This window comes from Chenopodium quinoa, unplaced genomic scaffold, assembly GCF_001683475.1.
Source record: "Chenopodium quinoa cultivar QQ74 unplaced genomic scaffold, ASM168347v1, whole genome shotgun sequence".
Classification (NCBI taxonomy): domain Eukaryota; kingdom Viridiplantae; phylum Streptophyta; class Magnoliopsida; order Caryophyllales; family Amaranthaceae; genus Chenopodium; species Chenopodium quinoa.
In genome coordinates, this window is record NW_018742903.1 from 2,509,517 (window position 1) to 2,526,297 (window position 16,781).

Consider the following 16,781-nt stretch of genomic DNA (forward strand, 5'->3'; position numbering starts at 1 on the left):
TAACTTAACTAATCATACAACTTTATATATTTAATAATGAATGGAATATTTTTTTTAAGTCACTTATTAAAATATATTATAAATGAATTTTTTTTTATTACTATTTAATAAGAATATTATGATATAAAAATAATAAATTTATAAGATAATTATTGAAAGGTATAATTTAATTTTTTTAAATTAAGTGATAATTTAATTTGTACATATGAAATATTGTTATTTTATCAAAAATAATTTTATCAAAAATAAAACTGTAAACCAACAATTTTGTCTTTTAAGTCTATCTAAATTTTATTGAAAATAAAACTCTAAACTAGCTTTTTTATCCTACATAATGTCTAAACCTATCCAAATTAGTATCCTATAGAAAAATCTAGCTTTTTTGTTTTTCTATAAAAATACATTCAAATAAATCCAACTAATATTTAATTGTTGCCTACGTGTTGCAAAACTTGGCGAAAAGTTGAAACACTAATTGTAGTCTCGTGGCCTGGCTAAAAGTTTAGCTTTATATATGCATTACTAGTTTTGTGTCCGGCCGGTGCTCGGATTGTTGATAAAATTTTAGGAAATTTTTTTTGGCTTGAATGTTATATATGGTCATATAATCCCTTTTGATAATTTAAATAATAGTGTACTTTTTGTAGTTTTGTTTGTAAATAGAAATCTTTGTTATTATTAACTTGAAATTATTTTTATTGAAATTAAATTATTTTTAGGCTAAATTAGAAAATAACGCCCAATAAAACTTTTTTTTAGTGGTTTATGGTGGTGTTATAATAAAACTTTTTTTTAGTGGTTTATTGGGTGTTATTTTCTAATTTAGCCTAAAAATATTTAATTTCAATAAAAGTAATTTCAAGTCAATAATAACAAAGGATTTCTATTTACAAACAAAACTATAAAAAGTACACTATTATTTAAATTATAAAAAAGGATTATATGACCATATTTAATATTCATCACTATTTTTTTAAATAAATTAATATATTATAAATGGACATTATTTTTTTAGAACTTTTTAAAATGAATTCTATGATGAAAATAAAACCGAGTTATAGGATATTTGTTAATAATTATGATTAATTTTGTATATATGAAATATTAGAAGTATATCGACAATAAAATCTATACACCAATTTTATCTTAAAAAATGTATCCAAAATTCTCTCACTTAGCATCATATGTGTCATAATAATACCTAGTTTTCGCCTATGTGGCGTGACACTTGGCAAAAAATTGGAATGCCAAGTGTTATTGTCTCGTGACCTGGTTGCGAGACCGGCTTTATTTATTAGTGACTAGTTTTGTGCCCGAACGATGCCCGAGTTGTTGATAAAACTTTAAGATAAACTTTTTGGCTTGAATGTTAAATATGATCCGATAATCTTATTTGATAATGCAATATATTTAGACATACGATATCATATCGCTTTTTTATATAATAGTGTACTTTTTGTAGTTTTGTTTGTAAGGATATCTATGATATTATTATCTTGAAATTTTTTTTTTTTTTTTTTACATTGACTAAAGGTATTTTTATTGATTGAAACTTTTTTTTAAGCTTGTTTTCTATTATTTTATAAATAAATTAAATATATTATAAATGGATCTTATTTTAAAGAAATTTTTAAAACGAATTTTATGATGGAAATAGAACCGAGTTATAACATATTTATAAAAGTTATGATTAATTTTGTATATATGAAATATTAGAAATATATCGATAATAAAACTCTATACAACATTTTAATCTCAAAAAATCTATCCAAAATTCGCTTATTTAGCATCATATGTGTCACAATAATACAACATTATAACTATACGTATTATATTAGTATTTCCGTAGAGGGAGATTTAGAGGTGTTACATTGTTCTATCTCAACAAATTTACGTTAAACTAACAAAGTCTTGCAATTTGATAAACTCGCATTTTCCCCTTTTTGGTTGTTTAGTGGGCTAGTTTTTATCCATGTTACCACGTTTAATTAGGTTCTAAAAGTCTTGCAATTTGATAAACTCGCATTTTCCCCTTTTTGGTTGTTTAGTGGGCTAGTTTTTATCCATGTTACCACGTTTAATTAGGTTCTAAAGTCTTTTATTCAAGTAAAATTGTTGTCTTGATGTTATTTCTGCTAACGTCCCTAGCCTAAATAGACGAGGTGCTACATTATCAATCATTGACTTTTATTAAATGCATATTCCACTTTAAGTATTTTTTTTGTAAAAAAAGGAGAGTAATGTTGGTAGTTTATATTTGGAAAAATTTGTTTTAATAATATCTACTTTGCTCGATTTTCTTTAAAAAATCTCAATTTTGGATCTGGAATAATCTAAACTTTGGGGGTGATTACTTTCTTCAATCCCTATGATCGGCTCCCGCTTGAAAAGGTTAATTTCTTTTTTTTATTATTAATGCCACATGTCGAGACCTAATTAGCCAAAATTATTAAAAAAACAAAAAATAAAAAAATATATTATAAAAAAAACCCAGCCCCCATCCCTTCCCTGACCACCCCATCCTCACCGTTCACCAAAACCCCAAACCCTAGCTACCTCATTCCCCTTCCCGGGCCGGAAAACCCACCCCCTCCTCTTGCCAACCCCCTCTGCATGTGCCATCTCCCCTCCTTCTTGAACCACTGCCCCCATACCCGTTACCCCCCTCTTTCTCCTCAAAACTCACAAAACTCCTCCCTACCCCTCCAGATGCCCACGAAACCCCTCCCCTTATCCTAGAAACACCTGACCAGGTGTTTCGAGGTCGGGGAAGGGGTTTTGTGGGTGTTTGGAGGGGTGGAGGAGGAGTATTGTGGGTGTTTCATGGTGAGGGAGGAGGGTTACGGAATAACATGGTAGTTCTAGGGGAAGGGGCGACAAGACGGGTAGAGGGGTCGGGCGACTGGCCGACGGGAGGATTGGTGTGGGTTTTTCGGTGGGGGAAGGAGGATTGCGGTGGTTGGGGTTTAGGATTCTGATGGGGAAGGGGGAAGGGCTAGGTAGGGGGTTTCATCTTTATTTTTTAGTTTTTTAATCTTTCTAGCTTTTTTTTTAATTTTTTTAGACCAATCACAATGTAACACGTGTCACATAACTTTTGATAACAGGTCATTAACTTTTGTTGACTAGTTTGGGAACAAAGAAAGTAAACACCTCCCAAATTTCGGATTAATCCAGAATAATCCAAAGTTGAAATTATTTAAAGGAAATGAGGCAAAGTTTGGATTATTAATATCAATTTTTCATTTATATTTTGGACAATAACTTTTTACTCCTATCTCCCACTTCACTTATATAATATTGCACGTAATTTTAATATGTTAAAGGAAAATGGGCTTAAAATAATCCCAACTATCAACGGTGTGTGCAAAATAATACGTACTAAGCTATTTGTTATTAGCGGTTTCACCTATTGTATTGTATGTGTAAAATAGTAAGCTAGTCATTGAAAAGGTATCTCGATGAATATTCTTTTCATTTTTTATTTATTATTATTTAGGTTTTTTTAAGAAAAATTGTCAAAAATAATACAACTTTTGGGTCATCTGCTAAAAACAATTTAATTTTTTTATTTATTTCTAAATAATAATACCTCTATTTATTAAGCCAACACCTTTCTTTTATCACGTTTGCCAACGCACTATTATGATGATTAATATCTCTAATTCTTGACATTTTAAAATTATAAAAAGTGGAGATTAGTAAAATATACATTGAGATGATTCAAAGAAGATCCCACTTGACTATGTTTCATCGTAGTTCTAAATTATAAAAACTAATTAAAGTGTAGTTTGTGAATAGTGTAAAAGTCAAATGGTGTCAGCTAAAAAAAAACCAGAGGTAGTGCAACCTTTGGATGGTATCTACTTTAAACAAGTTATTTTACCTACACAGCTATAACCCTATAGGTGACACACAAAACAAGATATTTTTTTTCAAACTTTGAGCTTAATTTAGGTCATGAATAATAATAATAATAATAATAATAATAATAATAATAATAATAATAGTACTAGTAAAGGTGTGCATCGTGCCGTGTCGTGCCGCCGCAAGCCGTGCCTGCCGGGCCATAGTCTCCGGCTGGCCGTGCCGTGCCACCGTGCCGGAGTAGGTGTGCCATGTCGTGCCACCCAAAGTCGCAGGCCAGCCCACGGCACGACACGACCCACGTGCCAGGCGGGCTCGTGCCGAACTGGCCTGCGTGCTAGCCTGGTACTAGGCTGGCGGGCTGGCCTGGCGGGTTGGGCTGCTGGGCTGCTGCCTTTCCTTCCTCTTTTTTTTTTATATTTATTTATTAATAGTTTATAACTTATAATCTTATATTATTATTTTTCTAAAATAAATTAAGTTTAATATTTATATTTTATTATTTTTTATATTTAATATTTAAATTTATATATTTAGTTTATACTATTACTTTATAGTTTAATGTTTATAATTTATTATATTTATTTTTGTATTATTAATTATTAATTATTATAATTTTATCTTTGTTATATTAATTTACAAATTATAACTTAACGGGGAAAAAAGGCAAATTGGATTTTGGATGTGAATAATGCGTACTTCATATTATTATTACTTGAAAAAATTGTACAATGATAATAATGATAAAAATCGTACAAGGATATTAAACAAAAATTGGATAATGATAAAAATCGTAAAATGATAATATTTATAATGATAAAATTCGTACAATATACAAAAATTGTCTATTCTTCTTCTTCTTTTGCGTCTTCGGCTTCAAGGTCATCGGCTAGTAGCATAGATTAGGAACTAGTCGAACCCAAACGGTCGGAAGCGGAGGTTCCTTCATCGTTGTCGTTGTCGTTGTCATCGTAAGATTGGTCTTGTGAGCGATTTTCTGCATCCAACCAATCTTTGAAACACACGCACATTTCAAGTGTTTCGGGTTTTATACTTGTTCTTCTATCGTCTAAACCCTCCCGGATGCGCTGAAAGCTCGTTCGAAGGCAACGGAGGAGACTTCGATACCAAGAATGTCTCGTGCCATTGCCGCCAAAGTTGGATGTTTCGTGCTTTGTTGTTTCCACCATGCAAGGAGGTCGAGGTTTTTTATCTCATCATCGTCCATGCCCGTGGTGAAGTAGTAACTCACGTACATTTGCAACTCCGAGACATCGCTTTGCGTTCTCCTTATTGATGAATCACCTAAAAACCTTGAAATCAAGTTAGTAGCTTGTGAAAATAAATGTTTGGCCTTCTTACTTACGTTTTTGGATGGTTGGGAAGGGCCTGAGCGAGCAATGGTGCCATATTTGGTTTCATAGACTCTATATAAAGCAAAAAAACTGATCTTTCACATTAGTCTTATAGGTATCTACATCATCGTCAAGAAGCATGCATTGAAAGTAAATGTCAACTAACATAAATGTATTTTCATACTTTTGCCTAGGATCTAATATGGAAGCAAAAATATAAATCAAAGGAATTTCAATATAATATTTACGCCACTTTGTTTCCATTGCCGGAAGATACTGATCATAATCACTTTAGTTGCAATGATCAGCGAAAAGTTGGGCGAGTAAACATGCATTTGAAAGAAAGTTTTGAGCACAAGGATTATAAACAGAAGAAAAACAATACGTCATGTTATATAATAACTGTAAAAATTGCATATATCGTTCACATTTATCCCAATCATCCTCATATGTAGCATTGTTTGGAAATTTTTGGTTGTAAAAAATTGTCAATGGATTCTTGTACTCAATTGCCTTGGTTAACATATCATAGGTGGAATTCCACCTAGTTGGGCAATCGGTTTTGATTTTTATTGCCCTTATCTTTTGTTGTCTTAGAAAACTCTTCCATTCTTGGTGTCTCATGTTTGAGCTATTAATAGACATAATAGCTTCTCTAATTTTGTTATAGTATGGACCCATTGCTCTAAGTCCATCCTGTACACACAAGTTAAGAACATGGCAAACACATCTAGTATGAGGTGCGTCACCATCTAATATTACATCGGTCAAGTTTTGTTTGACATAATTAGCAGTATATGTCATTGCGGTTGCATTGTCAAATGTCATAGACTTGATTTTATCTCGAAGGTTGTATTCATTTATTGCTTCCATTAAATGGTGAGCAATGTTAATACCGGTGTGGGGGTATCCACCATTTTGAAATGAATTATTCGTTTTTGTAACAACCATTGATCATCTACCCAATGGCAAGTCACACATAAATAGTGATATTTATAACCACTATCCCAAGAATCGGCAATCAAAGACACTCTACAGTTAAGGTTACTCAATTCGTCTTTTAACCGCATTTTGTACTCTAGGAAATTTTTTCATGGCGGCAGAACGTACGGTTTTCCTTAGAGATTCTTTTATGTTGGGGTTGTAATGCTTTGTTAATGTAAGTGTTAAATGGGTCACTTTCGGAGAAAAGAAAAGGTTGTTCGGCGTGTATTACCATTTTCCCTAGTTCATCCCTATCCCTCTCATAGTTGTAGGTAAAGCCGTGTGGATGGAATTGGGAAATTTTTGGCTGGGTTGGATCACTAGCTGGTTTTGCACAACTTCTCATGTGTCTACTTAAGTGTCCTGTCCTCGATTTGGATTTTTCCAAGAATGAATGACCACATGTTTTACATTTTTCTCTTGTTTGGTCTCTAGTTAGGAGGAAATAACGTCATACCTCACTTTTGCGGCTATTGATATGTACCATCTCACTTTCGGTTAACCATTCCTCATGTGTGTTTGGGAATTGGGTGTTTGTAGAATCGAGGATTTGTTGGTTAGTAGTAGAACCGGAGGAATTTAGGGTTTGTTGGCTACCTTGGCTAGAATAAAAATTTTGTGGGTCAAAGTAATTTGGTGGGAATTGACCGAATTGTGAAAATTGGTTTGGTGGTGGAAATCCGGGCATATTATTCATGTTATAGGGTTGAAAACCGGAAGTACCATCGTGCCTAAATTGCTCAAAGCCTAGGGGGACGTTACCGGGGTCATTGGTTGGAATGGCCGGACTAGGAATTTGGGGGCTCGTTGGATTAGGTGATTCCCTAGAACTACTACCACGGACAAGTCGGACTTTCCCCTTCTCCCTAGATGATGGGTTGTTCGGTGCCTTAATTTATAATAATAATTTTTAATAATAAGTAATTAACAACAATAATAATTAATAACAACAATTTTAACAATAATAATAACAATAATAATAATTAATAACAACAATTATAACAATAACCATAACAACAATAATAATTGATAACAATAATTGTAATAATAACAATAACAACAATAATAAATTAAAGATTAGTTTAGATCTTACAACCGTGCTTCAACGCTTTCCACTAATTACAATTACAAACTTTTAATTTTTTTCGATATTAATAAATAATATTTAGAGAATTTAAGAGAATTATTAGAGAATATAAGAGATTAAGGATTATTAGAGAATATAAGAGATTAAGAGAAGAAGATTGTGAATTTGTGATTGGGAAGTGAATGGAATTGGGTACTTATAGGGAATTTAGGAAAGAAATTGGGGAAAAAATGGTCGTTTATGACCGTTGGAGCAACGACATTATAGCCGTTTATGGTCGTTGGCACGCGGGCCAGCACGGCGGGCCAAGAGATGGCTCGTGCCGGGCCGTGCCAGAAAAATGAATCGTTGTTCGTGGCACGGCCTACGGCACGCCAAGCAACCACCGTGCCAGGTCGGGCCAGCTAGCGGGCCGTGCCGTGCCGCGTCGATTAGCGTGCCGTGCTGGACCGCTCGCTTGCCAACTCGGCCCGTGCCCACCTTTAAGTAGTAGTAGTAGTACTAGTAGTAGTAGTAGTATTGTGTGATAGTAGAAATTACTAAAGACATTTTAAAATAAAAGTAATTATTAAATACCATATTGACAATTCAAAAAAAAAATATAAAAAAAACCTTAACAAAGAGGTGCGGCATTATTAAATTAGATTGTAAAGGAAACATTTAACAGAACATGTGTTTTGAAAAGAAAACACAAACTTAGTAAAAAAATAGAAAAAAAAATATAAACATAATATTTTTCGAGATACCTTTTAAAAAGGTAATACCGCTAATAGCAAATAGGGATGTTAATTGGGCCGGGCGGGGCAGATGTTGGCCTTCACATCTCCATCCCTACCTTAAATTTTCATACCCATCTCCATCCCCGCCTCGGCGGGTACAACTCCAAAACCATCCTTGCCCCACCCCCACATGGATATCCACCCCCACCAAATCCTCACCTAAGACCTGTCTAATTCCCGCCTCACAAATACATAATCCTTCATAATGAATAAAGATTACAAAAAGAAAAAAATTATTGTTAATATTACACATTGTTTTGTTTATAACATAAGTGTATTACAAAGTATTATATTTACTATTTTATTTTACATAATTTTTTTTATATAAAATAGTATAAAAGAATATAATTTTGTTTTTACAAATATATGGATGTGGGGATTGGGCGGGTACGAAATGGGGTGGGGTGGGGCGGGGTGGGGCGGGGCGGGGCGGGGATGGCCGGCGAATACAACCTAAAATCCACCCCGTCCCATCACCCATGTCGGGTATGGTTTTTATCCCCATCCCCGCCCCATCACCCGCCAAACCAAGACCCATTCCCGTCCCATTGGGGCAGGGATGGGGCGGGTCTCCTATTTGACTCGTTGACCCGCCCCACTGACATCCCTAATAACAAATAGCTGAGTTCGTATTATTTTACTAATATTGTTGATAGCTGGTATTATTTTAATCCAATTTTCCTAAGCATAACACTAATTTGATATATTCTTTTCTCTATTGTATACAATATGTTGAAAATAACTTATTATTATAAATCTTTTATATGTATATAAGTTTAACCTTATGTACATAAGATTTATAACAATTCGTGATCAATTATACGGATTAATTTTGCTTTTTTTTTTTTTGTTTTTTTTAAGGTAATATGAAATACCCTACTGAATCGGCACCTCTCACAAGTTTAGCTAGCCTAGCTCCGCAGGTCGACGCTTAAGAGTAGAGGGGAGAGATAAGGGAATCACCCTACTCACAAGCATTTTGTAGTTGATGGGGCTCGAACTTGTGACCTCAAAGTCACAAGGTGAGTTCCCCACAACTCTACCAAACTTTACTTGGTAATTATATGGATCAATTATACTCCGTATAAAAGGAACTAATGAGAAAATATACCAAATTATACAACTTCTATTCCTTCCGTTATTCAGAAATTAATTATCATTTATACTAGCTAGTTAATGACATGGAATATTTAACAACTAACATGAAATTTAGAGAGACTCATGTGCCATATTTTACGACTTATTATATAACTTGTAGGAAGACATGATAGTGAGAGCAAAGAGGCAAAGGAAAGCTGCGTATGAAAATGCGACAGAAATCCCATTTTTCAGGCAAAAATTCCCCACTCGATCGCACACCTTCAGCCATAAAGTTTGTTGTTGTCCATTCAGCGCAACATACCCAATTGCTGTTGCTGCCCCACAAGCGGATATCGTCAACACCATCAAAATCTGTCCCAAAAAAAATTCAATAACCTATGTTTAATCTATCAGGTTTGGTAAATAAACAAGCACGAGAACCAGTGAACCAGAATAGAAGAGCTTGCCATGCAATGGTTTAAAAATGTAAGAGTAGAACTAGAAAAATTAGTGGGCTAAGTGAGTAGAACAAAAAAAATTAGTGGGCTAAGTGAGTAGAACAAGAAAAATTAGTGGGCAAAGGCCCTATTCACTTCACCTTAAAAAAAAAAATTAATATTCAGTAAAAAATAATTTCAGTTCAGTAAAAATAAGTTCAATTCAGCAAAAATAAGTTAAGTTCAGTTTAGTAAAATTCAATAACTTTAAGGAACAAATATAACAGAAAATTAGTAAAAATAATTTCAGTTCAGTAAAATTAATTTAAGTTCAGTAAAAATAATTTCATTTCAGCAAAAATAAGGTGAAGTGAACGAGGTCTAAACCTATTCTAGATTATCCCATTTAAATGGGAATGGGTGATTCTTTGGTAGGTGATGTAACGGGGATAAAGTTTTTTTTTTAAAAAAAAAAAAATCATACTCAACATAGATTGTGGGCCAATGGTATTCTAGATGTAAAATACCTGGCTACATATATAGATTGCTCTTCTCAAAAATCCATTTGTTTTAATTGTTGTGAAAATTTTTGTGTACATTTGGTTTACAATAATATTAGTTTAAATCGAACCGTTTTAGGGTAACTTTAGTCAATTTAAAATTTGTTTAATCCTTTTTAAGTAACTTTAATTCTAATATGACATTGATATAAATAGAGCATAGGATCCTTTTTACAAACAAAATATAATTAAATTCACTCATTGGTATTTGATCTTTACTTATTTATTAAATTGAATAACTATATCAATAAAATATGCTTTTATTTATATCGGCATTAGGTCCTGTTCACTTCACCTTACGTTTGCTGAACTAAAGTTATTTTTACAGAACAAAAATTATTTTTGTACATTTAAATTGTTTTTTCTTAACTAAAATTATTTTTGCTGAACTGAAATTATTTTTTATTGATTATGTATTATATTTCTTCTTTAAAGTTATTGAATAAATTATTGTTATTGAATTTTTAGTACATTATTAAATAAGCCAAAAAAGTCATACAAGTATATTGTATTTATATTTTTTATTTTTTATTTTTCCCCAATTCTTTTTGTTCATTTTACGGATAGAGTACAATGTACATATAATCATTTTTTCAAGAGTATGCCAAGATTATCTCACTGTATATCTTTTCACATTAGAAATCCTCTCTCGCGATATTGTTTCTAATTGTTCCTTTTCCATTTGCTGGTTATTATTTGAATAATTTCTCTCACAAAAAGATTCTAAATGTATATTTTTGACAATTTAATTTTAATCCCTAATGACTCCCAGCATTATAATAATCCAGTAAAATTAATTAAAACATATTTTCGACAGTTCTTATTATCTAAAGTTGAAATTCTTTTTGGTTAAGCCTTTTCAAAGATAATGACGTAATGTCGATAGGAATGGGCCGAGAAAACTAACAAAGTGATAAACGCTGAACTCACCAGATCATGCAGAAACATATAGTATAAGTGAACAAAATTTGATGGTTTTCGAAACGCAAAATAAACGCCAATCATCGAAAACAAAGCTAGAGCACCAACAACCACGTCTACACCCATAAGAAACCTATTAAAAAAACAAGATGTTAAACCATTAGAACAACATAATAATCACAATTATACAAATCTACATTTGGGATCTAAATAATCCTCTTCATTTTATATCAGCTTCAGATAAAATAAAATTGCCACCATTTTATTTTATTGTATATCTAAACATTATCATTGGATAAAAACTACTTCCTCCGTTTTTTTTACTTGACCCATTTTGACTTTTACACTCACCACCCCTCTGTTGACCGTCAATTATGAATAATATGTAAGGAAAAATATATTCATGTGGGATTTTTTTAAATTCCTCTTAACAAGAACTATCATAATATATAACTTTTATAATTTTTACTTATGAAAAATTAAAGTTATTGATCGTTAAAGTTTTGCACTGACAAACGTGATAAAAGAAACAAGTCAAGTAAAAAAGAATACAAAAAGTCTTTATTTTATTGGATTTAATGGTGTTATCTTGATATATATTTCAAATCACACTATCAACGCGAATTTTAGTCTTCAAAAAGGACCTAATTGACTAGTTCTATTTTTTGGTGTTATACCCGTTTCACCCTTTGGACTAATCTAGATTCGAGAATCAGTTTTGGACTTTTGGGTGGTTAAATGGCCCCAATTGTTGTTCCGAGGGATCGAACACGCAGTCCTTCCTACCTACTGTAGCCCCATTCACCACTACACCAACAGCCAATTGGTAATTGACTATTCTTTGCTTTTTGAAGAGGTTAGCCATTTAACTTATCATCCATTTCTCATAAAATGTGCAACTTTTTCTAATTTTGGTTATATTTGAGCAATCGTTAAAAAAAATAAAAATAAAAATAAAAGTTACCTAAATAAACTCAAAACAACCACAAAAAGAACAAATGAAAAATTTCCATCGTTAACCTCTTGGTTAGACCAAATAAATCTGATTAATTAGACTGTCCGACACAAGAACTAGATCATCGTCATGTAAATGAATAAGAAATAAGAAAGATGAATTAATTTACTTGAAAGCAGAAGAACCATTATAACGGGCCACGAACTCGATTCCCAAAATTGATATCGACTCTTCACTAGAAGCCATCACAGCAATTGCTATAACCGTAGAAACAACGACCAAACCACGGAGCACAAACTGCGCAACCATGAAACGATGCGAAGCAGGCGTACACTCCGGTGCTAGGGGAAACTGAATTTGTTGCTTAACATTCATCATGTTTTTGTTGCTGGTTTTGTGTGTCCTCGTAATTTGATATCGTACGTTAAATGTCAACGTAGAAATGGGAGGGTTGTTGCGGCAGAACTTTGTTTAAGCTTGTGATTATAGTTGGTAAATATTTTTATCAATATGTAACACCAAAAACAAGATATGTTACTTGCCTAACAGATACGCACATACTTCGTATTAGCTTAGGACTCTTAATTTTGATTGGTGCTTGAAAAAATTTGATTTTTTTTTTCTTTTTATTTTTTTTGGTGGGTCCGAGTCTCCGAGCGATGAGGTGACAAGCCATTTTGTGATTTTGAAAGGAATACATAGTGGCTTAAGTATTCTAATAAAAAAGTATCTCTTTCGGGTTCAGAAATCCTGAGATCAATTCTTATCATTCGCTTTTGAGACTTTAAAAAACAAAAACTCAAAAACTAACAAAATCTTTAATTAATTTAAGAAATATAATTCACATAATACTATCTTCAAATAAAAAAAGAGTCTCTCTCTGAAACTAGGGTTTCCTATTTCGGTGAATTGAGTCATAGGTCTTGATCTAATCAAGAAATTGTCCTCTCGTGGTAGGGGTTTTGGTTTCCTTGGTTCTGGTTTGTTTATTGGTTACTGGTGTGTTTTATATTTTTGTTACTCTGGAGATGGCGGATGATTTAAGTGATCGATGGGCAAAATTGAAGATTACGGATGAGGAATGTGATGTTGCGGAACTAGGTGAGGCTAATGAAGATGAATTGAAAGGGAGTATTGAGTTATCTTTGGTGGGAAAACTTCTGACAATTAGGGCTTACAATTTTGAGGTCATGCAAAGAACTCTCTCGCAAATTTGGGCCCTCAACAAAGGTGTGATTTTTCGACGTATCGAGAATAATCTATTCGTTGTGCAACTTTTTCATTGGAGGGATAAGGAGAAGGTCATTGATGGGGCGCCATGGACTTTTGACAATCATCTTATACTACTCAAAGAAATGCATCACAACGAGCAACCCGAAAACGTAGAGATTAAATATTGCCCGTTTTGGCTGAGGTTATACAATCTCCCCTTTGATAGTAGGTCAAATGCGGATGTAAGGCTGATTCCTGAGAAAATAGGGATTGTCTTGGAGGTGGAAGATGATGTGCTAGGGTGGGATAAATCAAGGAGAGTTAGGGTTTTGGTGGATACAACAAAAGCCCTGCGAAGATTACAAAAAATTCGCTGTAGAGATGGCTCAACAACAACTGTCCATATAAAGTATGAGAGGCTTTCAATCTTCTATTTTTTGTGTGGTCTGATTGGGCACTCAGAGCGGGATTGTCCTACGGTGGATGATGAGAGTGAAGAGGTTGAAAAACAGTAGGGGCTCTGGCTTAAAGCTTCCCCGCGTAAAAGTACATCCATTATAAAAGAGGAGAATGATAGGCTTCGTGCATCAAAGTCTCTGGTATTTACTACCAAGCCAAAGGCCTGGTCGATGAAGGAGAAGGAGACAGCCCTAGGATCTTAGGAGAAGGAAGGGAGTGAGGCTAGAGAAACAAGGTTGATGCCAACTCTTGATATGAGTTTAAATCAAATGGTGCTTAGGCCTAGACCGGTGCATAAATCGTTAGGTAATCAGGAGCTGTGCAGTGAGGAGGATCCCTGTACCAGGGAAATAGGGAACATACGGTCAGTGGGTGAGTATGGGGGAATGGAGGCTAGGAACGAGGCGGAGTATGTTAATGCTATAGGAGTCCTTAATGTTAATAGGGATTGTGATTTTGGGGGTGGTAAGGGGGTGGTGGGTAGTGTAGTGGATGAGGAGGGGGATTCAATGCATGAACCGAAAAGTGATAATGGTGGAGGAGGTATGAGTTTGCAGCATAAAAAATGCAGAGGGTGGAGAAGGATAGAAAGGATGGAAATGGGATATAAACATAATTTCTCTGAAGCTTATGTGGATGAGAACCGGCTTTCAAATAGTAAAAGGGTTTTGGTGGAGGATAATGCTGAGAGTGGGCATGAGCTTGAGGGCTGTGGGGAGAAGAGAAGGAGAGTTGATTTGGTTGTTGACACTGGGAACAGTTGCATTCAAGTAGAGGGTGTTGGTAATCCCCAACCCCTCGAAGGACAATGAAAATTATAAGTTGGAACGTCTTCGGGATTGGCAACCCGAAGACGGTGGGTACTCTCGGGGATTTATGCTGGAGGGAAAGGCCAAATATTGTCTTCATTATGGAGACAATAGCGAATGCTCAGGTTGTTCGTGGTATTATGAGGAAGTGTGGATTTACTAAAGGAGTGTGCCGTAGTAGTATTGGAAGAGCAGGGGGGATTGGTTTCTTTTTTTTTTTTGGAAGATAAGTAATTTTATTACCAAAAAAAGGAAGGAGAAATACAAACTTACAAAAACAAGTCAAAACACCAAAACTACAATAGCCCTAAGGCAAATAACCCTTCCAAATCCCCATCCTAGAGTAGGCCACCTTCTAGGAAGGGTCCCTACATCTAGGAGGGGAACTACCTGGCCTCAAGTTGTGAGCCACCTTCTATGAAGGGTTCTCAAAGAAAGGACCAAGACAAACAGAAATTACAGCCCAGAAACAGAAATTACAACACCAAACGGTGATAAACAAATCTCATGTGTTCTGATCTTCAACTGGTGCAGCCATTTGAAGTGAGCTCTTTTCCAAGTATTATCAATGAGCTGTTGAATCCTCGAGGTTATTTCAATACAGATGGCTTTACAAAGTTTCACTGGGAGAATAATAGCCTTTTTCTAATACGCATGGTTCCTAGCAAACCACAAGTGATAAACACAAGCACTTAGCCCTGCCAAAGCACCAAAGCAGTCCTTTTCCAGATCAGGTCCTTGCTGTGTCTCAACCAGTGCTTCCAGGATCTATCTAAACAGAAATGCCTTTTATTTATGCCCAACCATGATCCAACCGTCTTGATACAGACTCTACTTTAAGGACATTCAAAAAAGAGATGCTTATGAGTCTCATTTGTCTCACCATATAGTAAACAGGTAGCATCCTCACAGCAGCCCACAGCCTCAAGTCTGTCCCGAGTTTTGAGTCTCTCTTGAACAGCTAACCAAGAAATAAACGAATGTCTAGGAATATTAAATCTGTTCCAAACCCATTAATCCCACCCAACCTTAATCTGACTTCCCTGTAACCAAGCATAGCAGTCACTAATTTTATAATTCCTGTTCAACCAGTTCTCATTCTCAAAACCTTGCTGCAGTTCAGCCTTGATAGAGCATAGCTTCTTCCATGCCCAGCCATCACATCTTTTAGGACTATAAGTCCACCAGTTCTGCTCTTTCAAGTACAAGTTGTGGATCCATTTAATCCATAAGGTGTCTTTCTTATTAGCAATCTGCCAAATATACTTCCCCAAGGTTGCCTTATTCCAAGAACATCAATCTCTAATCCCTAATCCCCCATAATTCTTAGGTTTACAAACCCATTGCCTGGCGATAGGAGGCACACAACCAAGGACAACAGTAGCCCCCCATAGAATAGCTCTATAGAGCTGTGTAATTCTATGAATTACACCCTTAGGCAATAACACACATTGAGCCCAGTAGGTATGGAGATTAATCAGCACAGAATTAATAAGGGTAGATCTAGCACTATAGGATAGATTCCTACTAGTCCAACAAGTAATCCTTGTAAGCATCTTGTCAATAATACTGTCAAAGTCAGAAATCTTCAAGTATTTAGCATTGAGAGGGATACCAAGGTATATGAATGGAAAAGCCCCCTGGACAAAGCCAGTATCCCTTAGAATATCCTGTTTTAGCCCCTCTTCCATGCTTCCAAAATAAACGGCTGTTTTATCAGAGTTTGCACACAGACCAGAAACTTTCTCAAAAGTTCTCAAAGCTCTCACAAACAGAGAAAAAGTCCTCTTATCTCCATGCCCAAATAGCATCAAGTCATCAGCAAAGACTAAATGAGTTAACCAGCTGCCTACATCCTTGATGAAATCTGAACCCTCTCAATTTGCTCACCTTCTTGAGGAGTCTAGACAGATATTCCATCACAATCACAAACATCAAGGGAGAAACAAGATCACCCTGTCTAACCCCTCTCTTCCCCTTAAAAAACCCATGCATTCTTCCATTTATCATGATAGAGAAAGAGGGGGTGGATATACACTCCATAACCCATCTAACAAACTGATTAGGGAAATTTAGAGCCATCAACATATCCCTAATAAAAGACTAATGCATTGAGTCATATGCTTTCCTCAAGTCTACCTTGACTGTACATCTGAGAGCTTTTCTTTTATTATTGTAGTTCTTAAGCATGTCTTGACATACCAGTATATTATCCATAATAGACCTTCCCCCCACAAATGCACCCTGATTTTCACTAATCAACTCAGGAAGCACAA

At 34.7% G+C, this 16,781-nt stretch overlaps 2 protein-coding genes across 2 annotated transcripts; one reads left to right on the forward strand and one right to left on the reverse strand.

Annotated features, from left to right (window-relative positions):
• Nucleotides 1-8,914: 8,914 nt before the first annotated feature.
• LOC110727167 (CASP-like protein 1F2) lies at nt 8,915-12,821 on the reverse strand. Its single transcript, XM_021906723.1, has 3 exons — nt 12,195-12,821; nt 11,080-11,203; nt 8,915-9,524 (listed from the first exon to the last, which is right to left on the reverse strand). Exons 1-3 carry the CDS (start codon nt 12,401-12,403, stop codon nt 9,306-9,308), a joined length of 552 nt encoding a protein of 183 aa, XP_021762415.1. The 5' UTR covers nt 12,404-12,821; the 3' UTR covers nt 8,915-9,305.
• Nucleotides 12,822-13,053: 232 nt separating this feature from the next.
• On the forward strand, nt 13,054-13,752 carry LOC110727283. Its single transcript, XM_021906849.1, has one exon. It carries the CDS (start codon nt 13,054-13,056, stop codon nt 13,750-13,752), a length of 699 nt encoding a protein of 232 aa, XP_021762541.1.
• Nucleotides 13,753-16,781: the final 3,029 nt, after the last annotated feature.

Coding starts and splice junctions, on each gene's coding strand:
- LOC110727167 (XM_021906723.1), bottom strand. CDS start 12,403: ATGATGAATGTTAAGCAACAAATTCAGTTTCCCCTAGCACCGGAGTGT. Junction 11,204..12,194: donor AATGGTTCTTCTGCTTTCAA/GTAAATTAATTC, acceptor TTTTTTTAATAG/GTTTCTTATGGGTGTAGACG. Junction 9,525..11,079: donor ATATGTTTCTGCATGATCTG/GTGAGTTCAGCG, acceptor TTTTTGGGACAG/ATTTTGATGGTGTTGACGAT.
- LOC110727283 (XM_021906849.1), top strand. CDS start 13,054: ATGGCGGATGATTTAAGTGATCGATGGGCAAAATTGAAGATTACGGAT.